The sequence below is a fragment of the Haliotis cracherodii genome, unplaced genomic scaffold (genome assembly GCF_022045235.1).
Source record: "Haliotis cracherodii isolate W230 unplaced genomic scaffold, xgHalCrac1.p SCAF_15, whole genome shotgun sequence".
In the NCBI taxonomy this organism is placed as follows: Eukaryota; Metazoa; Mollusca; class Gastropoda; order Lepetellida; family Haliotidae; genus Haliotis; species Haliotis cracherodii.
In genome coordinates this window covers 14,831,764-14,855,303 of record NW_027266270.1, presented here as the reverse complement: position 1 = coordinate 14,855,303, position 23,540 = coordinate 14,831,764, and the positions used below count along the sequence as shown (strand labels likewise).

Here is a 23,540-nt window from a genome sequence, read left to right as displayed (position 1 = left end):
GACACATTCCATGAGACATGTGAGGATTCCGGGTAAGAGTACATGCCCCAAGGTTTGTTGGCCTGGATACGTCTGAGGATGTAAACGAGCTTATTCCAAGGGATTTTACCATGGATGGACCTCTGATCTGTGTTAAAACTACAAGCATGGCGAAGACGGTTATAAAATTATCGTGCCACTTCATCATGTCGCTTAAGATACTGTGTTTGTGCCAAAACTGGGCATCCACTGACAATGTGTTGGACAGTCTCATTAAATTCAATACATAATCTACATTTCATATTTACATTTTGATGCAAAATCACACATTGACGGTTTCCCACCTTCTCAACACACTGCACATAAACTCGATGCAGTGGTCGCTCAGAAAGCCTCTCCTTGAAAAACTGAGTCTGGGCCGATTTGATGTGGCACTTCGCATGGTTGACACCACCAACATACTCAACACTGACATTGGGATTATATTCCACATCCATGGCTCGTTTTTTAGAAAACTGAGGAATGCCTTGTTTTCATCATGAGTCTTGACATGCTTCACAAGAAGATCATTCAGACAAATAAATGTCCTGTGGACCTGTGGGATTCCGGGTAAGAGTACATGCCCCAAGTAACCTATTCAGGTCGTAAGAGGCGACGAAACAGATCGCATGTTTAGGTTCTGTGACTTGGTTGAAGGTATGTCATCATGGTCCAGTTGCGTGGATCACTGGATTGCCTGATCCAGACTCGATTTTTTCGAGACCGCCGTCAAATAGCTGGAATAAAACCGTGCGGCGTTAATCAAAAAACATTTCATGAATAGAGTTTGAATGATAATTTTATAACGCCAACACCAGAGAATAATCAGTCTGCCGAAACACACTCCACACTCGGTAAAAGACATAAACATAATGGAAATTATGTTTGTGTATCACTAAAAATCAATGATGACACTGGATATTCGGAAAGGGTAATAGTGGGTGAGTTTGTTATTACGCAACTGTCAGCAATATTACAGCAATATCACGACGGGGGACGCCAGAAATAGGCTTCACACATTGTATCCATGTTTGGAATCGAACCCGGTTTCTCGGGGTGACGAGCGAACGCTTTAACCACAAGGCCCCGACAGCCCCGTCAGGATAATACATGCGGAAGTAGTTGGACAAATATCCATAGTAATACATGCATGCAAAAGATAAAGGTATCACAGGACCACATACTTGTTGATAAACACTAGTGAGTGAGTGAGTTGGGTTTCACGCCGCTTTGAACAATATCCAAGTCATATCCCGGGGTGTCAGATTGATGTGGGAGAAAAACCCGAGGGTTTGATACAGGTCTTAGACGTTTACCACTTTCGTGAAACCAACGAGCACGAGTGTGATACCGACAAACCTAGCAATCATTGGTTTCTTGCGTGTCCAAAGGACGCAACTCTGCACAGGCGCTTTAAACGACTGGGCCACCCGCGTCCCTCATTATCAGCCATAACGATATGAGAATACATAACAAGAACATTTAATACATAATTTATGTTCACTTCTTGTTTATTACCAATATGTGGGGTTCGATTCCCGACCTGGGTACAACGTGTGAAGCTCATTTCTGGTGTCTCCTGCCGTGATATTGCTGGAATATTGCTAAAAGCGGGGTAAAATCATACTCACTAATCAATATGTGCAATACATTCAAACTTGAATCACTTTATAGCAAGTATGGTTTGAAGATATGTGAAGCCGACAACGATTGATGTTTTCTCATATCTGTCACAGTTGCACTTTTGTACAGAAATACCTCTGTTAATATTGTAAGGCTTCAATATATTGATATCATGACGTTTGAAGCCAAGGACAAGAAATACATGACTTCTTCTATCGATAGAAACGTAGGGTTTGATCTGAAGTTTAAAGAGACTGGCTGATTACATTCCGTGTTCTGTGTGTTTTGCTGTTTTATTTCTTTTCTGGTTCGATTTGCCAACTAATTGAATTCTCAGCAGTGAACGAGTTCCTATTAAAGCCTCGGGGTGATCATGTCTGATTTTATTTTAATTTAATTCTTTGATTTAAAGATTATTATGTTCTCTTTTGCCTCTGGGAGACAACTGTCCGATAGAAAACATAATGGTATCAAGATCAACTCGGGGGATTTAGCTAGATTCGCAATATAATTAATATATCAAATAATAACATCCTGATGAATATGTTTGCGAAACGGTTTCTTGTGTAATATGAATAAGTAGATAATAAAGGTTTAAATATGTACGATACTATAATGCAAGGGGTACAGGTCAACTACGAGCTTTGAGTTGATTTAAGCGAAGCAGCACAATGTCATGTACATCGCTCGATTTCGCAGCTACGTATGAGCCCTGCTGCAGACTGCTACATACTGCTTTTTACTGCAACAGACCTATGCAGACCTTCTTATTACCCATGGGGAAAAGAGGCAGGTTGTCAGACACTAAAATAATCCGCACTTTAGAAAAACGTCGTACAGGATTGACCTCGTGTTATGCGTTTTTATCCGAGTCTTTATTGGCATTCAGAAGTTGTATGTAAGCATGACAACAGGTATTATAATGGATAACAACTTCTTTATTAGACGTACACACGCTTGCGCTTCCTCCAGACGTGAATGCTTGTACAGAGGGATATGGTTTTGCTGCCAGGAGATGGAGTTGTTAGGATTGTTAATCATATGTTCTGGTAGGGCTGATTACAGGGTTTTTTTCTGGATGGAGAACTTGTGTTCTTTAAGGCGTTTGTGTGCACATCTGCGGGCTTCATGTATGATTGTCCACAATTGCATTGTAACTGGTACACACATCCTCGCGGTTTGAAAGTGATCTGGCTGATTGGTTTATCTTCACTGTGCCACCACACTGCCCTAATTAACAGCTACTGTGTTTATATTAGCACAAGGGGCTTGTCAAAAGCGCTCACAGTACTTATTGTGAATTCTACTTAAATCGTATCCATGAGCTTGTGAATTGTGTTCACAATATCAAAATCTATTAAAACTATCATGTTGTGAGGGTTCTGAAGTTTGAGGTGAAATGGGGTTTAGAGTCGCGTTCAAGATTATTGCACTTCCTACTCTAGATGAAATACTAAACCCTCAAAATAAACTAGAAATCTTCAAGGCCCTAGGCGTATTCCTAATCAAAACAGACCTAATTAAGCGCATCTAAAAACCAATTAATCTACCAATCCAAAATCCAATAAACATACAAACACCCACCTCACTAGGCTCCCTTAGTTCCCTCCTCCACCCACCTCGGCATTTATTCCAAATTTAAAAATTCCAAAAATTCGATATAAGCAACCCCTGAACGCCCCCTCTTGGGTTGCACACACCACTTTCACCCTTTTCGGAATACACTAAATGGTCCGGCCAGGCCCGTGTGCGAAATACGCTACAGTCGGAAAGCGCACGTTAAATCTTCTATATCAGTCAGTCAGTCATTGCACTTAACAGCGACGTGCATGCACGTGTGTGTGTGTGTGTGTGTGTGTGTGTGTGTCTGCTTGAACTATTCCGGACTACTGCCGATTTTATAGTGCTTTCCACTGAGATACCATTCCGCAGTTTAACAAACCCTTGTTTTAGCCCCTTAATGCCGAGCGCCCAGACAGGCTAACAACAACTACCATCTTTTAACGTCTTTTGGTATGACGCAGCCAGGAATCGAACCCTTGCCTTCCGCTTCCCAGACAGACGCTCTACCACTAGACCACCGAGGCGGTCGAACGTGTTCAAACAAAAATATTTTATTCACTCGAGATGACCACCAGCGGTGGTACATGAGCAATGCAATTAATTAAAAGTATATATGTAACATGACACAGCAAGATGACAAGGACATAAACCCAATGATTAAGTTAATTCTTTTTTAATAAACTGTAACATTGTGGAGAATATTTTTCGTTTAAACATTGAATTCTACAGATGATACAACGGAACAGATAGTGGAATTCGTAACCATGTGCATTTGTATCACATGGTGTGCATAAGCGATCTTCATTAGGTATACCTGTTGAGAAATATTTCGAGGCAGTAGTAAGTAATTTTCAAATGATGAGTAGTCTTTAAGATACTCGTAGTACTTCCTTTAAGATTCTTGTAGTAATTCCTTTTTGAAGAGATGAGTTTTAGAATCAGAATCTTCAGCGACCCATGCTTGTCGTAAAAGGTGACTAATGGGGGATCGGGTGGTCAGGCTCGGTGACATGGTTGATGCTTGTCATCGTATCCCAACTACGTGCATCGATGCTTATGATGTCAATTACTGGAGAGATGATTATTCACAGACCGCTGGAAAATTGCTGAATGCGGCGTTTAACAACAAACAAACAAATTTGAAGAGATGACGACACCTCTTCTCTGTGACTGGATAAACTGAGGCGGGGGGTATTCTCAAGTTGAAATAAAATGTACCCTTTGTTATAATAATCATCAGGGGAATCAAACATAAACGTAAGACAACAATCATCAAAAATACTTTTCATATGGATTAAGCCATAGAAAGGGTGTATGCTATATGTTTGTTGTGATTTATCATAAATTTTAACATAAAAGACGCGAAGTTATTTTTATGTTGTGAAGGCTGACTCAGCTTGCAACAATAACTTACCATTCTTTCACAAATATTTTTACTGAGCGGTTCGCCGTGTACCATGAAGTTTGTCGTGGACAGTCTTATACCTAGTTTTAAGAATTTTTGATGGACCTTTCGATTATTTCGGTGTTATGAAAGCCCCTTATTTCAGGAAAATAAAGTAAAATAGGGACAATAATTATATCAAACGTTTCGATAAGGTAATCTGGTGGAAATGTAAATTTCTTGCAAGTTGTAACAGGCTCATTGTAGCGTTCACACCAATTTCAGCAATATACTAGTATTTAACAGATGTATTCATTTTTTTATTTAGGTGTAATACTTAAGTAATTATAGCTGTCAATCACGTCTATCGCATACTGACCGAATTTAAATTTGTCTTTACACCTATTAGCTGGACCTGACCCCAAAATTACTTTTTACGGGTTTTTTTCTATATTAACATCAGGTTTCCAGTCGTTTCAGTACTTATTATACGTATTGAGTGTGTTCTGTAGCTGTTGTCTGTTTTCCCCAAAATGTACTGTTTCATCAGCGAATAGAAGTAAAGAGAGTTTCATAAAAACTAATGATTCAATCCCATGACTGTCTTCTAAATGATTATCAATAAGAGTTGTGACAGGTTTCCTCCTTGTCTAAAGCCAATGAAGCCAGGGAAAAGGTCGGACATATTACGATTTATCATCACACATGATTTAATGTTACTGTACATATTTGTAATTAGATTATATATTTTGCCTTTAACAAAGTGTCCAAGCATTTTTATCCTTGGTCCCACTCTCCATATTTTGTCGAACGCCTTAGAGAAATCAATAAACGCACAATACAGTTTCCTTGACTTTAACTGTTGAAATTGGAATAAAGTTTGAGAAATAAACAGATTATCTATTGTAGAGAAACCCTTTCGAAATCCAGCCTGTATATGATATGTTATATATAATTTACATTCTTCCATAAATCCAGTAAATCCATTATTTATTATACTTGTAACTAAATTCCCTAGGCAACTAAGAATTGAAATTGGCTTGTATAAGCTTGGCTCAGTGCGGTCGCCCTTCCTTTTGTAAGTATTCCTAATAATTAGTTAGCCAAACATCAGGTAATCTGTTAGTGGTAAAAATAAAGTTAAAATAGTCAGTATAGAATGGTAAGAACTTTGAAGCTGAAGCATCTAAATATTCATTTGCAATACGATCTTATCCAGAAGATTTCCTCGGTTTTAATCCCTTACTGACTGTCAGTATTTCTGTCTCTGTAATGTCATTATTAAAAAAGTCATTTTAATCTGTGATGTCATTTTAGAAAATAATCTCATACTTTATGACAGTTTATTAAACCAAACAAGTACGTCACACGCTTCAAATTCGCTGCTTTGTATTATACTATCGATTTATTTCCTTTTTACATGTACATCCAGACTACAGATACAATATACAAGTCACACATGAATAACAAATACTTCCGATATATTGGCCCGGGACTCCTGGTCAATGCCTATGAGCTTGACGCACCCGACCACTTTCGACTTTCAATTTCATTTCATGCAAGAAGTTCAACGTGGCTATATATGTTTAAACTATTTCGATCGGTATCTAAACTTACGACATTTGATGCTGCGGCTGTGCCGTAGGTGTCTTACTCTAAATATATTTGTGGCACAGAAATGGTTGTTTATGAATGAACTTACACCACTGCACGATCAGATCACTCAATCTGATCAACAATATCCCGATGAACATTTCGTGGAAGTGTGCTTGAAGTCTGATTTTGTGGCCAACAATGTGAATGAAAACATTCCGTATTGATCCCTAGCGTTAAACTTTGTGTTTAGGTCCCAGTTTTCTTTTCTTACTCTGATGGTGATCTTACTCTTCCTTTGAGGTTGCCACTGAGACAATATCCAAGCAGACTAGATTTCTACTTGTTCAGTAGGGGCATGCAGTTGACATTAAGGTATTTGTTGACCACACTAATTTCCTAATTTGCATTTTCCAAAATATTTAAACAGGATGTTATTTTAGCTGAAAGAGCTAGAAAACCGAACCATGTTGATTGCACAGCGGGGACAAAGGCAGTTCAAGTGACTCAAAGGACGGCGTTGTTGGACTTGCTATGCCTTCAGGCACTTAAAAGTGTCTCCTCAAATCATCCTATAATCGTAGATATTTTAGAACTTTTCAATGATCTTTCTACTGGCCAATGTGACGTCTTTTGCTGGTGGCCAAGTCATTTAGGTATAACAGGTAACTCAAAAGCCGATGCTTGAGCTTAAGCAGCTCTTGACAAACCGTTATCTCCACTACTTATCCCGTACAGCGATTTCAAACCAACCACTAAGAGTTATACTCGGTATCTCATGCAAAAGAGGTGGGACACCCAGGTCGGAAGCAATTAACTTCGCAAATTAAAACCAACAATCGGTTATACCTACTTGGGTTGTCAGTCACGACATGCCGAGGTCGTTTTACGACGATGTCGTATTGGCCACAGTCGGTTTACACACGAATATCTGCTTAAGACAGATGAGGAAGAACCTCCTAAGTGTATCTCTTGTGATGAAAGGTTCACCGTCAAGAATTATATAGTTAACTCACTCACATGTACATACGTCTTCACACTGTTACATACTGTCACATACTGCTTCACAATCCTACAGACAGTACAGACAACTACGTGACGTTTTTGTCGCGACTCGCCAGACATCCTTGCAAACAGTACGTTAATATAGAAATGCGTAACCTTTAAATGTCTGTCCCACTTCATCTCTGCAAGTAGATGAAAGTAATGTTTATTTTAAAGAGGACCATTTGTCTGCATTGGCGGCTCTATTGCCCACCACTTTGTCTCCGTGAAACCGTCTCGAAAGCGTTGATGACACAATCCTGTTGACTCATCTGAAATCCAGCGTTAGAAAAGTAGGACATGAACGTGAAGAGCAGGCACGTGGCCGGGATGACCTTCCATATGGTAATCAATCTGACTGCGTTGGTTGGTTTGGTGTTTAACGCCGCACTCAGCAATATTCCACCTATATGACGGCGGTCTGTAAATAATCGAGTGATTAATATCATGAGCATCGATCCACGCAATTGGGATCGATGACATGCATCAATCAAGTCAGCGAGCCTGACCACCCGATCCCGATAGTCGCCTTTTACGACAAGCATAGTCACCCCTTTACGGCAAGCATGGGTTGCTGAAGACCTATTCTACCCCGGAATCTACACGGATCTAATCTGACTGCGTCTCATTTAAACCTTTGGCGATATGTGTATGAATCATAATATAAAGCCGAATTGTAGAGATGGGTGAATGTATAAATGCAACTTATATATTCTGCAGGTAATAAAAACAATACACATTCTCGAAGAGGGTATTTGTGATGCGCTTTACTCCTTACGGTCCAGCATGCTCAAAGTGCTACAATGTACCATTGATTACGAAAGATGGAAAGGTTGGGTGGGTGTTTTGTTGTTTTACGCTGCACTCAGCAATAGTCCAGCTATATGACGGCGGTCTGTAAATAAACGAGTCTGGACTAGACAATCCAGTGAGCATCGACCCATGCAATTGTGATCGATGACATGCACCAACCAAGTCAGCGAGCCTGACCACCCGATCCCGTTAGTCGCCTCTTACAACAAGCATAGTGAACCTATTCCGGATCTTCACGGGTTAGAAAGCTGGAATGAATTAATTTTGAGCATAGCTGTAAATGAGTTCGGGGTCCTTGTGCTGAATCTGAACCTGAGGACAGGTTTGTAAGTTGAGATAAATTCAGTAAGGTGTGGCGGTGCAAGACCATGCCTACATTTGTATGCGAAGCACGTGGTCTTAAACTGGATTCTGGCAACTATTGGCAACCAATGTAGATCCAGATGACATGTCGACTAACATGAAACTAATTGCTTTAGAAACATGTTACCATCACAAGCAAATGTGGGTAGAACACGAACGAGCGTGTCTACTGGTGTGAGTGTGGGAGTTGAATTTAAAGCGGCTTTTAACGGTATTCCAGTTATATACCGGCGTGTCAGCTTAATGTGGGAGGAAAGCTCAAAATGCTGCAGGTCTCAGACGTTTACTATTTTGATGAAACCCAGCTTAGCTACTGAATAAGGCCTTGGTTCCCTAGGCTACAAAGGTACCACAAATGGGTACGGTACAATGTGTGATGTCCTTTCTTGATGTCCCAAGCGTGATATGTGTGGACTATTGGGACTACCAAACTTACTTAGTTACTTACTTTGGAGATTTAACGTGCGCTTTCCGACTGATGCGTATTTCGCACACGGGCCAGGCCAGGCCAGGCCATTTAATGTGTTTCCGAAAGGGGCGAAAGTGGTGTGTGCAACCCAAGAGAGAGCTTTAGGGGTTGCTTATATAGAATTTGGGAATTTTGAGATTTGGAATAGATGTCGATGGGGTTGGGGAGGAGAACTAAGGGAGCTGGGTATGGTGGATGTTTGTTTGTTTATGTGATTTTGATTTGGTAGATTATAGTGTTTTTAGATGCGTTTTATTAGTTCCGTTTTGATTAAGAATACGCCTAAGGCCTTGAAGTTTTCTAGTTTATTTTGTGGGTTTAGTATTGCTTCTAGAGTGAGAGCCTTGTTTAGATTGAGGGTGGTTTGTAATGCGGTTCGATGTGTTAGGTAGTGTGTGCAGTGGATGAGTGCGTGTTCTGGGGTTTCTAGTTGTTTGCAGTGTGGACAGTTACCTGTAGTGTGTTTTTTTATTTTTTTTAGGTGGTTATTTAGGTTGGTGTGTCCTGTTTGGAGTTTAGTGATTACTCTGTCGATTTTTTTTGATGGATGGAGAATTTTTGGTTTGGTTAGTGGTTTGCTGAGTACTTGTTTCATTTGGCTATTTGAGTTAAGATATAGGTTATGCCTTTTTTGGTGATTTTTTGCTTGTTTACGCATTTGATTTCTGATTTTGAGATGGGTAAGTTTAAGCTTATTTCTGGGATTTTGAGGGATAGTTTGGCTGCCTTATCGGCGTTTTCATTACCGTATATTCCTGCGTGGGCGGGTATCCACGAGAATGTTATTTGTTTGCCTGCCTTAGTTAGGTCGTTGGAGCTTTTAAGTATTTGATTTATTAATTTAGGTCGGTTTTTGGTATTTTTGTTTTTGAGGGCTTGCAGTCCACTTAGGGAGTCGGTAAGTGTTAGGATTTTTTTTGTGGTTTTTGGATTCTTGATTATGGAGGGCTGAGGCCATGCCCCTTAGACTACCAAACAACGTGTTCTGGTCATAAGAGGCATCTCAATGGATGGGGTTGTCAGGCTTGGTGACTCGGTTGATTTGCATGTCATCTTACCTCGACGTCATGGATCGTTGCTCACATTAATTACTGTTGTCTTTGGCCAAGACATGTTTATTTACTGGCCCACGCCATATGCATGGAGTTGGGATACGGGGAACAAACAACCCACCAACAAACAATCCAGCAGAATTAGACATAGCAACAGTTTTCCTTCTCATAATGAGTAGTGAAAATAGAAAGTGAATAGGGTTCAACACCACTACCTTGGCAGTGTTTCACCTCTGATCCCGCGAGTAGTACCCAACATTGTGCAAATAGACATATGGAATTAGCATTTTTGTATTTGACGGATGGGGCCTCTTATGGAACTACCTTTAGTGTTTAATTTGGAGCAATCGAAAGATTAAGTAATTATTTCTATTTTTTATATTTTTTATTAAGCTCGAAATTTTCGGCTTTTATATTTTAGACGATTTCCTGCAATTCAAACAGTCAAATAGTTATACGGCCCAACCAAACTCAAAAGGAACAATTTCATAATCGCAATCGTACAATCGACTCTTTCTTATGAATATGAAAGGATTTTGTCGCTTTCATTTACCTCCAATGCCATTTGTTCCTGTGCTAGCTCCTCGCCATGTTTGTTAATCATGTCCAAACTGAAAACTCACCTCTCTAATTTCCACTGCCTCACCTAGACATTATCTAGTCTTCGTCTTCATTGCGTGTATATACGTAACTTAGCAGCCTGTTGATACGTTGGTTGAGGCGCACCACGATCACTAACACCAGAAGTCATCACATGACCCACACCACATGCCGTCAGGGTACCATTTTACATAATCAACCACAGACCCTCACCACCCAATCACCAATTGAGTCAGCGCTATCAACAATCCGGTACCGGGAATCTATTCCTGAATTTCCACATGGTTTTAATCATGTCTCCACAACCAGAGACCTAAAATGGGCCAGATTAATTATAGGTATAGATATAAGGAATATATCTACATGACAATGCCTATTCAAGTAAAATTTGACGAACATATATTTAACAAATCTTTGACAACCACGACAGCAGCAATCCAATGATGTTGCCACTGAGTCGTCCCTTGTCGCTGACACACGTCTCCTGAGGGTCGCTTAACGATGTACTAGGAAGAGAATTAGATTCCATTTCTTGAGAACATCAAGGCTCCTATTCGCCTCTGCATTTTGGAATCGTAAAGTCAAATGCTTAAAATGAAAAAAATCAGTTTTACGCCTCTTTCAATGACAGCAATGAACTGCCACACTGGGCCTAGTAGGTAGCATTATTTTGTTCACACCTTAGAACTTACCGATATTCCAAGCAGTTCAAATCATTAATTTCTTTGAAGTGAAAATGTCTATAGATTTAGCTACAAATAACTGAAGCCAATGATAGTTACCCATCATGTTACCTTACATCGACCATGGAGCGTCGTTGTTTCTTCTACTTCTTTGACGTCATCAGTATGAACCTGGGATCTTGTACCTTGTCATTACCTCAATGCACGGCGAGCTCAACCTGTAGATAACTGACTTATGGATGTGTCTTCCAACCTACAATGTCCTTGGCAGTGTTTGCGTCAACCCTTGAATGAGTATATTTTGTACAGTGAAAGCAATATCCCAGTGTTTGAGAGCGAATTTGGTTTAACGCCGATTTCCATAGTGTGTGATCGTGAAACCGAAAACGATGAGCAAGGGTATAGTGCTGACAACCCATAATCAGGGCGGATCGGGATTAAAACCCACGATCATAGGTTCTAGGCACGCCTGAGGGACTCTAGTCAATTTGGCCGCCCGTGTCTCCTTACTCTCCGAATTGATGTACAATACTGATTCTGTTGTTTGTTTTACCACAGTCATCTATTATCTCTATCGTGTTGGCATTAATACATTATGCACTTGAGAATTCTAGGTTTTATTAAATGAATGTTTTTGAAGTATGTGACTTTGAAGCAGTTGGATTAATGGTCCACTGTAAATAATCGATTAGTGACATGGGAAATTAGTGACTGAAAGCATGAACGTCGACCTTTTCCAGCAGTGTACGATAACAATTAAGAACACGACCATTCGATCCTTATCATAGTAGCTCATTGAACACGAGGAGGCATGTTTTACCCGGAACTCCAACTTGACACGCCAACATATAACCCTTAAAGGATATTCCCTAAGTTAAAACTCGTTGACCTATTCCTAAGCGCTAAATACACTGTAGGGCATTTCGAAGTTAAACAGTCTCAGTTACATTTGGAGGATGAAATTACTGCTTAAACCCCCTATACTTCCAGGATTTAATGTAAGACAGCATCTTTACCCGGTCATGAATTATCAATAGCCTCAATTTCACCCCCTAGCATTGCCTTATTTGCCTGATACGACTCTTGAAGGTCAGAAGCTCCGCAGCTTAGTTGTACACGTATCTGTGATGTAACAGCTCTGGGGCTAATGCTCACATAAATCAAGATGGTTTATCTCGTGTCCTGTATGCATGCACTTCTATTATTGAACACTGTATGGGGTAGTACGTCACAATACACCAGAGTAATCCCAAAACCATTCATTAATATTTTTCAATATTTCCAAGAGAGAGTAGGCGCATGTACAAAATCCTATAACAGGACTACCACGCCTCCTATCAAATCGAAAGTGTGCCCCTTTGAAGCGGAAACAATGAAGATAATTACTTTCAACTTTTTTACTCTTTTTACGACAGTTCTTGTCAGCCTCTCAGCCTAATGATCATCTGGACTTCGCCTTATTCGACCGAGCGTGTCATGACTAAGCTGATGGACACAAGGGAAATCCCAGACTTAAGTCACAGTCGCTGTTATAGAACTTGAAGGATAACAAATGGGATTCTAACAGATCACAGAAGAGCTTCTGTACTGCAGCGTTTATTTGGCCGCGTTTATTTCACGTTCATCGATCAGCTTCAAATCAGTCTAAGAAATTTTTACAGCGGCAAAAGAAGATTTGCAATTGCTGAGGTGTAATCGAAGTTGCCTTCCAGGAATTCAGTTTGAAGGGATATTAACGTTCATGCGTTTTGATATAATTTTTTTAATATTCTTAATAATGCTATTCACATGCATATGTCCTTCCATGGCGGTGGCGCGGGTGGCCCACTGGTCTAAGGAGCCGCAATTCACTGTGCAGTGTTGCGTCCGATGGGCACACCAGAAACCTATAATTGTGTGTTCGAATCCCTGTTCGACCCGATTATGTTTCTAGGTCTGTCAGCACCGTCCCCGTGCTCCAGGGTTTCATCGAAGTGGTGAACGTCTTAGACCTGCATCATCAACTGACACGCCGTGATATAACTGGAACACTGTTACAAGTGGCATTTAATGGAATACACTTACTCACTACAGCGGCGAAGATTTGAATATGCTCAGGTGTAATCGAAGATTCCTGCCAATAATTCAATTTGAAAGGATATGTACAGGTTCTTGCGTTTTGATATCTAATTGTTCTCAATTATTTATATCATTCATATGTCTGTGTCCTTCCATGGAAAACCATGTCCTTCATGCTTTAAGTACTGTGACAGTCATTTATATATCTTTAACAGATTTGAAATATATCATTGTGACAAACATTAGTAAAGTAGGAATAGGGCTAACGCCAAGCTAAAGGTGCATTTATATTCGTATCTCTGTCAAAGGCAGTTCAAATGGGACCGGGTCCAACCAAAATGAAGTTTCACCTTACACTAATCACGGTGCAGGTTTAACGATGACAGGTCTTGCGAGGTCAGATCTAGATGTCATGCATTTTTCAGACATCCAACTTATCTTAAATATCTATCTCTCCCATGCTGACTTCACTTAAATATATATCTATCCATCTATATCATGTTGACTTCCCTTAAATATCTATCAATCTTTCATCCATCTATCCATCCATCCATGCATCCATTCACCCTGTTCTAACTTATCTATAGCTAGCTGAGCCACCGCCATATAGCTGTCCTTTTGTTGGCTACACGCAATCAAATCACACTCTGTGACGTACCATTTAGTGAAGATGCAACCTCGTCATATTGCACCCGCTAATGATCTGAATGAAGACATGTTGTATGGGTTTCCCTGACGTGCCCGTGTTTTTCACTCTAATCCTTCAGTGCATCAAGGGGTTTAATTATCTTCCCTTTAACGCCATAACTTGCCTCAGGTTTCTCTAATAATGAGAAAACCTCGTAAATACTTGTCAACTTTATTTTCTTTAACCATAATTATTCAAGAAAGGAATTTTGCGTTTTCCATTGTTAAGGGTTCCCTATCAATACCTGCAACGTGAGGTCATGAATGCGAACATTATTGTTATCAATTATCTCATGATTTAGAGATTAATTTCCTACGAGTCCTCTATTCAAATTAGCCAAAGGCACAGTGTTGCTCTGTCGTCGATGGCTTGCTTACAGATCCATTCGCGTGGTTTTCACCGCTATTTGCACTTTGCGCCTAGTGGAATTTATTTAGGCAGATGAAGATTCCGGGGTAGAATTGGTCTTCAGCAACCCATGCTTGCCGTAAAAGGTGACTACGCTTGTCGTTAAAGGCGACTAACGGAATCGGGTGGTCAGGCTCGCTGACTTGGTTGATGCATGTCATCGATCCCAATTGCGTGGATCGATGCTCATGATATTAATCACTGTATTGTCTGGTGCAGACTCGATTATTTACAGACCACCGTCATATAGCTGGGATATTGCTGAGTGCGGCGTTAAACAACAAACCAAACCAAAACAAAAAATGATCGAGAGCGGTGGCATTTTATATTTATAAGATTGTGAAGATCAATAATGTTAATAAGTATAATGAAAGAATACTAGTATAAGTCTGGTTAACACATCCGCGCCCGGAACCGAGGTTAGAATGGGTCTCGTAAGAGATGTCTAAATTAGATCAGGTTGTCAAGCTCTGAGCATTCGTGCCATCGTACACCAAAGGCTTTAGGCGTTGGTCATAATATCAATCGAATGGCTTCTCTGGTCCGGAGCATAGCATGAATATTTGTGGCTGCGACATGAAAACAAATCACAAACAAACAATGATAGGAAACAATCCGTTACTAAGCATATATCGTATCAAGTCGATATTGTTCTGACATGTGCTTAGGATCCCAGGCAACACAGTGAGAATACAAATGATATTAGCACTATTACATTTCGTTATTGCCGTTAAAGCCGATAATGTTTGTTGTAAGAGGCGAATAACGGCATCGGGTTATCATGCTCGCTGAATTGGTTCATGCATGTCATCGTATCCCGATAGCGTGGATCGATGGTCATGATGTCAGTCACTGGATTGTCTGGTCAAGACTCGATTATTTACAGACCGCCGTCATATAGCTGGAATAATGCTTAGCGCGGCCTTAAACAACAAACAAACAAAACATTTCGTTTATCGATTTAAAAAAACAGTCAATAAATTGCTGGAAATGTACGCAGGGAATGAACATTACTGACATTGTAAAGTAAAGTACACGGTGATACTATTTCACTTAGGTGTGGGCCTTGCTTTCTGAAACCAGATAATCGTCATCATAGTGTTATAATGGAAGTAAAACTGCTATACACAATACACAGTACTTACACAATACACAAGTTTGAAGACTAGATTGGCGGATAATATTCTACATTACTTAGCCTTGTATTTTACGGAGAATATTTTCCTCTCAACATAAAGATTTTGAAACTGTTCTACTCATTTGCTGAAGTTGTGTCTAACAGTAATCTTCAGGAGTGCATTTTTTTCCGACTAGTGGTTAAAGCGGGTGAAGCCCTTGTGTTGATGTCTTGTCCCGGGGCCAATGGTGATATTGCTGAAATATTGCTAAAAGCGAAGTACAACCCTATGTACTCACCAACCCCATAAGCCATTCACTCCTACCCTCACCTTGGCACATATCATGCTGCATCTTTATACTCATATAATGGACAATATATACGGACACATACAGGGTATGTTCTTGAAAAATCGTTAACATTTCGTTCCTTTCCAAATCGTACATGCTGATAGAACTTTACGTTCCGAAAGAAATGCGCCCTGCTTGGTCAATAACTAAATTGCGATGCATCATTCAGAGCGCAGTCATACATGAACGTGAAGGCATTAATATTAATATTGTTATCTATAACGTTCCCTTAAGTCAGACTAAAACACATGATCAATATTAACCACAACTACATTTAGTCACAGTATCTGCTGTAATAATTATGTCTTGTCCGAAACCAGGAACGAGAATCACCTTACAAGGATGCTTGATATATTAGGGAGTGAGTATGGTTTTATGCTGCTTTTAGCACTATTCAAGCAATATCACGGCGGGGGACACCAGAAATGAGCTTTACACAATTTACCCATGTTGGGAATCGAACTCTCATCATTGTAATCGTACATTTTACCCATGTCGAACCCAAGCCTTCGACTTGACTAGGCTACCCTACCGCCCTGGATATATAAGAACCATCACGCATTCATTTGGATGTGAAACACCTTTTAGCTTTGTTTGTTGTTTAACGCGACCGCCTCCGTAGAGCGTCCGCCCGGGGAGCGGAAAGTCCGGGTTTCGATCCCCGGCCGCGTCATACCAAAAAGACGTTAAAAGATGGTACTAAGGGGCTCAAACAAGGACTGGTCGGCTCGGAGTCAGTATAGTGTATCTGAGTGGTTTGGTTTGGTTTGTTGTTAACGCAGCACTCAGCAATATTCCAGCCATATAACGACGATCTGTCAATAAATCGAGTCTGGACCAGACAATCCAGTGATTAATATCATAAGCATCGATCCACGCAATTGGGATCGATGTCATGCATCAACCAAGTCAGCGAGCCTGACTACCCAATCCCTTTTACGACAAACATAGTCACCTTTTCCGGCAAGCATGGGTTGCTGAAGACCTATTCTACCCCGGAATCTTGAGTTGGGTAACTGCGGCATGGTATCTCAGTTGGTTAGCGCTATAAATCGGCATTAGTCCCGACTAGTACAAGCAGCCACACACACACACACACGGAAGCGACGTTAAACCCAATTTCACCTCAACGTACCTGTTGTTCAACGCCGCTCCCAGCAATATTCCAGCTATATGACGGCACCATTTAACTATTTTAAGTTAACTCGCCCATTTGAGGGCACGCAGTGCATGTTCTGATTTTCGTGTTTGATACTGATAATGATTGGACCGAATTCTGTCCCTTTTGTTCTTATGTTAGTTCAGTTTGAACCAAAACTACAATTTCAGTCAAGCCAACCTCAATAGCTTCATCTGTGAGGTCGGATGTGTGCATACAGGTAGTTTTAATTGATATTAAAAATATGAGTGACCTATGACGGATAATTAACAACAATCAAGTTTTGCTTTTGTCATTTGATTCCAAGGGTTTATAAAAAATATATATATAAAACATCAACTCAGGGAATAACCACTGATGAAAATGACTGAAATAGCTGGACAAAACCAGACGTATTTGTTTGATATGCTTTCACCTAAATGTATTTGGCGTCAGATTTTACACTATAGTAAGGACTACCGTCTACTCTTCAATAATGACTTCTCCTTTAAACACATTTATCATTTATTTGACACACAATATATGAACACTATGTTGCTCTGATCTATTGTACCAGAAGAAGCACAAAGCTTTCCCTCAGAGATTCTGGCGTCGTGATTCACTTTCATGATTGTTGCGATAACAACTTAGTCATTTAAAATATTGTTCTGGGGAAAATATCAGACAAAAGGTGGTTTCAGAGAAATGAAATGTTGAGGCTGTTTGATTTAAATCCATTTTGCCTTCCATAATAAAGCTCCTGGTTCTGAATTATGGAATATTTTTTTGTAAGTCGCCAATATCTCCCGTAATAAACCACGTGTTTCAGTATTCTAAATTTAAGGCCATGTTACATGCACATACTATCAAACGTACATTGCAATCATTGTTAATAAGGTCAGCCTTAAGAGAAAACGGTCGCGAAAACAGGATCCGTTTGCAACGTGAATCTCCGGGCACTTGCAGTACGATTCACATCATAAATACATTCTCGAAAGTTAGAAGTGAATTTCTCGTATCTCATAAAGTAGCATATACCATATTGACACACTACATCCGTTCTAGTAAAGTGACTCCTTCCCGAGGCAACGGAGTTAACTGACTAGAAAAGTCGCGGTTCTACCCTTTCCGTTCAACATTGGAATTTCGGAGTCATGTTTTGGCGTTACTAACGAGACATATGCAGTCCAATCACAATCGGGTAACGAAATCGACATCGTAAACAACACTGCGACTGCCATGCAGATTTCGCCTGTCTGCAGGACTGGAAATAAAACGAGAAAACCCTTTCCATAGCCAATAGAAATGTCTGCATAGAGCAGACTCGACTGTACGAATCCGACTATGTCATGAGCATGTGTATATGAATCACTATCAAATTGTAATGATCCCAGATGTTCGCGAAAAGGTGAGCATATCCTGTCCCACCGATGGCACCCGTCACAAACACAGGCAAAGACATGTCAACTGTTCACCTAACAAAACACGGGAACATATGGTACAAGTCAAAATAGGGAATTGCATCGGACATGAGTTTTGTCACTAATACGTCAAATTTGGAAATGTCCTCCTCGTGTCTACCATCCAAACATGTGTAGTGTCATCTTGTCGACAGATATTTTCCAAATATTTGCATGTTTTAATCAACATGCTCAACTGTTGTGCTTACAATCCACATTCACTGGGTATCTGAGACATGGAATGTACACATGTTCTCTCATATTTTGTAATTACTAGTAACTTGACGAGGTCGTCTTGACTTTGACGTAGCTATTTTGTTTGAACAATGCAAGTGATGTCTGGTTGGTTGGTTGGTTGGTTTGTTGTTTAACGCCGCACTCTGCAATATTGCAGCTATATGACGGCGGTCTGTAAATCCAGTGATTGATATCATAAGCATAGATCCACACAATTGGGATCGATGACATGCTTCAACCAAGTCAGCGAGCCTGACCACCCGATCCCATTAGTCGCCTTTTACGACAAGCATAGTCACCTTTTACGGCAAGCATGGGTTGCTGAAGACCTATTCTACCCTGGAATCTTCACGGGTCAGTGATATCTGAGGAGGAATGTAGTTAGTCAATAGGAAGGGCATAACTCATTGAGGCACAATCGAGCCTCGAAATTCCACCCTAGTTCAGCAAAGGTGAAACTGGACTTTTGTAGTCCCTTGCCTCGGAAGATGGTGAAGTGATAGAATGGCCTGGTCTGTTTTCAGTCCATGCAACCTTAGTTTGATTGAAAAATCTTTACCAACGGACGTAAAGTCATTCATATACGCTCACCTTTCTTTTTAAAGGAAATACAGTGCCAGTCTTAACAAAGCACGTTTGAACTTCGGAAACTTATTGTCAAAACGAAAGGTTGAAAATAAATCAACAAAGTGTGTAGCTATTTAGTTATTTTCACCAACTCCTTTTATCGTAGGTACGTCATACCCATGAGAGACCATGTAAATGCACTGATATGGTACCATTAGTGTATCATATTTTATAGAGAAAACACAACGGATATAACGTCCTTTGATATTTAAAGCCATTGCCTTCTGCTATTAAAGCATTGCGTGTGACGTCCAGAATGCAACCATGCTTGTAAGATATTAACCGGTACATTATATGTGTAGAAGTTATGCTACACACAATCACATACATCACGAAAGTGTCCTCTCTAAAGAAGTATTTCCTTAAAGAACGTCTGAAAAACAGACGGGAAAATGGGGCAACTACTTTCACTGCCTAATAGCATTGGTAGTTTCTTTTTACACATATTATTTATGATATTTTGTTGCAAAAGGGTTTTACAATGATATGTCGGTTACACACGCAAAGGTAATTGAGATACATGTTGGAGATGTACATTGTATGTCTATTAAATCATGAAAGTACCTTGCCATATAGTTACACATGGTTGGCAGACCTGGCGCAATATCTTCAATATACTATACATGACATAATGTATATGTAATTATTTGTTTGTTGGCTGTTTCACATCACAATCACCAATATCCAATCTATATGAAGGAAGCTTGTAAATAATCGAATCTGGGCCAGACAAAAAAGTTATTGATATTATGATTTAATATACAACCTCAATGCCAGAGAATATCTGACGAAACAGTTGAGTTGATCTCTGATTATCAGTGATGACACACGGTGGGGATTTTTAAATAGGGATTTGTGCAATGGTAGGTTACAAAATGCAGAGATGCGGTTGAAAGGGTTAAAAGGACAATATTCGAATGTTTGGCAACAAATTTAGGGCATAAAACACAATAAATATGAAGCAAAAGATGACATTGCAAGTATTAGGAATGACAGAGATCTTGAAATGTGGCGCTTTTCTATTTCATGTTGGCTTACGAAAGTGTATCACTCTCCAATAGAGATGTGATGATACTAGTTGTTTGGGAAGTCTGTGCTTATCCTGTCCCACCGGTGGCACCCGTCACAAACATGCATTGAAAAGTCATTAGTTCACGTGAAAAAAACCACGGGAATATATGGTACAATTCAAAATAGGGAATTGCATCAGACGTATTTTTTCCGCTGGACATCAGCTTGAGCTCGAGTGTGTGAGTGAGTTTGGTTTTATGCTGCTTATAGCAATATTCCAGCAATATCACGGCGGGGAACACCAGAAATGGGCTTCACACATTGTACCCATATCGGGATTCGAACCCGGGTCTTCGGCGTGACGAGCGCTGGAGCTCAATATAAATGAAACTATAAATTCGTTCCCAACAGTGATCGTGCGGAAAGCTGATGTCGGACTAATGTGGTCTGAAGTAACGAGATTTCACTGTAATCAAATACTTTAAATTAACAAAGTGTTATAACAAGTTTTCTTTTGTTCCAGGCGCTTGTATTAAGTGTTACAGATGTGACAACAAAAAGAATGGGGCTTGCGGAGAGGAGTTTAAATCCTACCAGTTCACCGCCTACGAGTGTATTGACCAAAACATGAAGTGTGGAAAGCAGACCCAGCTCCCTCTGGAAGACGGTATACTGGAACAGTGTTTGCTTGTTTGTTTGTTTGTTTGTTGTTTAACGCCGCACTCAGCAATATTCCAGCTATATGACGGCGGTCTGTAAATAATCGAGTCTGGACCAGACAATCCAGTGATTAATATCATGAGCATCGATCCACGCAATTGGGATCGATAACATGCATCAACCAAGTCAGCGAGCCTGACCAACCGATCCCGTTAGTCGCCTCCAACGACATGCATAGTCACCTTTTACGGCAAGCATGGGTTGCTGAAGACCTATTCTACCCCGGAATCTTCAGGGGTCTCTGGAACAGGGTTATTTGTGTCTTATATTTGTGTTCCTTGAAAGGGGTATGTTGTTTGTCACCGTCGGAAACAGATCGGTTGTGTCTATATCTCAGCGTTGTGTTTGTGATGTGATCATGAACAGGCAAGCCAATAGTTGATAGTGGTTACGGTGTTGACCAGTCGTCTAAGGTGCCACAATTCGCTTCAAGAAACAAATAGTCGAGGGTTTGAATACTGGCTCGCCCTGGTAACTTTTCCAGGTTTGTCAGCAGCTAAGTTTCACGAAAATGGTAATCGTGTGAATCAATTGGGACTTTCCTCCCACATCACGCTGAAACGCCATGATATAAATGGATTACTATCGAACGCGGCGTCAAACCCGCGAAGGAATGATGTTTTATACCGTCACCAAAACATCAGCTACGTTTATGTCAAAACGTGTTGCTAGTAATGTAACCTTGTCCAGGTAAACCAATAGTTGATGGCCGACTCCGCAATCACAATCCACAATCATTATGTCAAACAATAGAGAACTTATTTCAACGACCTGGTCCCCGTTTTCGTCCACACTTAAGACAAACATAGCTCAATGAGGACCTATTTGGCCCCGGGATGCACTCAATTCCACATCTCTAGCAAAAATACCTTCGTACCGAGGCTGTTAGTTTAACTGTCACTTGTAGTAAGGGACCGGCCATTTGGTATTCTGGCGACACAAGATATTTATTAATTTAAAACTATGAGCCTGAATCTCTGTTTAAAAAAGAAAAACAATGTAAACATATATTTCTGGTGGCAGACAGTCTCTTTTTTTAACAGTCTGAAACATTATTATCTTCTTTTTCGATACAATATCAAATGGTCAGTCCTTTAGATGGCAAAATTATTGTCGACGTTACAGTATGTTTGACAAACTTACTAACTGTCCTTATCTGTTGTAAGCTTCGGTTTATAAAGGGACTATAAGTTGTGATTTGCGTGTATACTTACATGGGTGATAACAAGTGCATATTTTACGATAGAGTGATTATTTTGAGTTACAAAATACATTTTAATTTCTCTGAATATAACTTACGGTTTCATTAACATTCAACACACTGAAACGTTGTGAGGATTCTCCGGAACCTACATTTGTGATTTCCTTCCAGGTTGGGTTGGCGTTATGCGGAGCTGTTACTCCCTCGGTTCCCTTCCTGGGATCAACGAGACCAATGGCTGCCACTACTGGATAAACCCCTCTGACAATTTCACTGCTCTCATATGCTTCTGTGACACTGATATGTGCAATGTCGGCAGTATGCAGGGCCTGGCGTCAGAAGCAATTACCTTTACATTTGTATTAAGTGCAGTTATCCTCTTTATGCAAAGTTTCCTGTGGTCTTGAGAAGAAACATAAATATGAATGGTTGTCCCTTTTCTAATGTACTATCTGTCAATGTTAATAGTGTTTCAATCAATAAAGAATTACATACGCGATGTGTATGTAGAACTTGTTTGGTTCAAACTGATTAAGTTTTCAATAGAATTATACATAAAAATGAGTTCAAATATCCGCACGTGTCTGGTTTAAATATGTTTTCTGTTCAGCAACAATCACAGCCTGCTTATATCAATACAGCTCCAGCCAAAAAACAATTACAAACATGCTAACAAAATGCAAATTGGCAAAATGACATTCATTTACGGAGCACCAAATGAAGACATTATTGCAAAAAAGCTTTTTTCAAAAAGCTACAAAAATAACGTTGTAAGATACACAATATTCATTCAGTATAGTTGTATAGTAAACTACGGTTATAACGAATTCAAAGGGACTACTAATTTTAGTTTGTTATAACCATAATTCGTTATAAGCTTGTATACTGCATAACTACAACATATAGTCGGGACCAAAAAGTTAGTTCGTTATATCCGTTAGTTCGTTATAAGCGTGTTCGTTATAACCGTAGTTAACTGTAGTTTGCTTTCAACTTCTTGATGAAATGTCATTGAGCTATTTCGAATGTCCAAGTTCTTAAGCGTTTAGCTCTGGCCAGTAACGTGAACGTTATTACATTTTACCTCGTGTGAATAACGCGACTATATCATATAATATGGATAACGTTTATACAAAACTTATGTGTGTTTACCTTCATTGTATAAAATTTATGAGTTGACGTTTGCATATGGATATGACAAAATGACAATGTGTGAGATTGTAAATCGTATATCAAGCATCCTTGCCAATTCCATATGCCGTTTTAATATCAAACAATTCGACCAACATGTACACGTCTTTACACCGCGAAATAAAAAGT

General features: G+C 39.9%; 1 protein-coding gene across 1 annotated transcript in view; it reads left to right on the top strand.

Annotated features, from left to right (window-relative positions):
- The window catches only part of LOC139461848 (uncharacterized), a 97,525-nt gene extending 74,477 nt beyond the window's left edge, over window positions 1-23,048 (top strand). The window contains exons 2-3 of the mRNA XM_071243325.1: window positions 20,823-20,966; window positions 22,392-23,048. Coding sequence (XP_071099426.1) covers window positions 20,823-20,966; window positions 22,392-22,627 — 380 coding nt within the window. The 3' untranslated portion in view covers window positions 22,628-23,048. The remainder of the gene's footprint in view (window positions 1-20,822; window positions 20,967-22,391) is intronic.
- The last annotated feature ends 492 nt before the right edge of the window (window positions 23,049-23,540 follow it).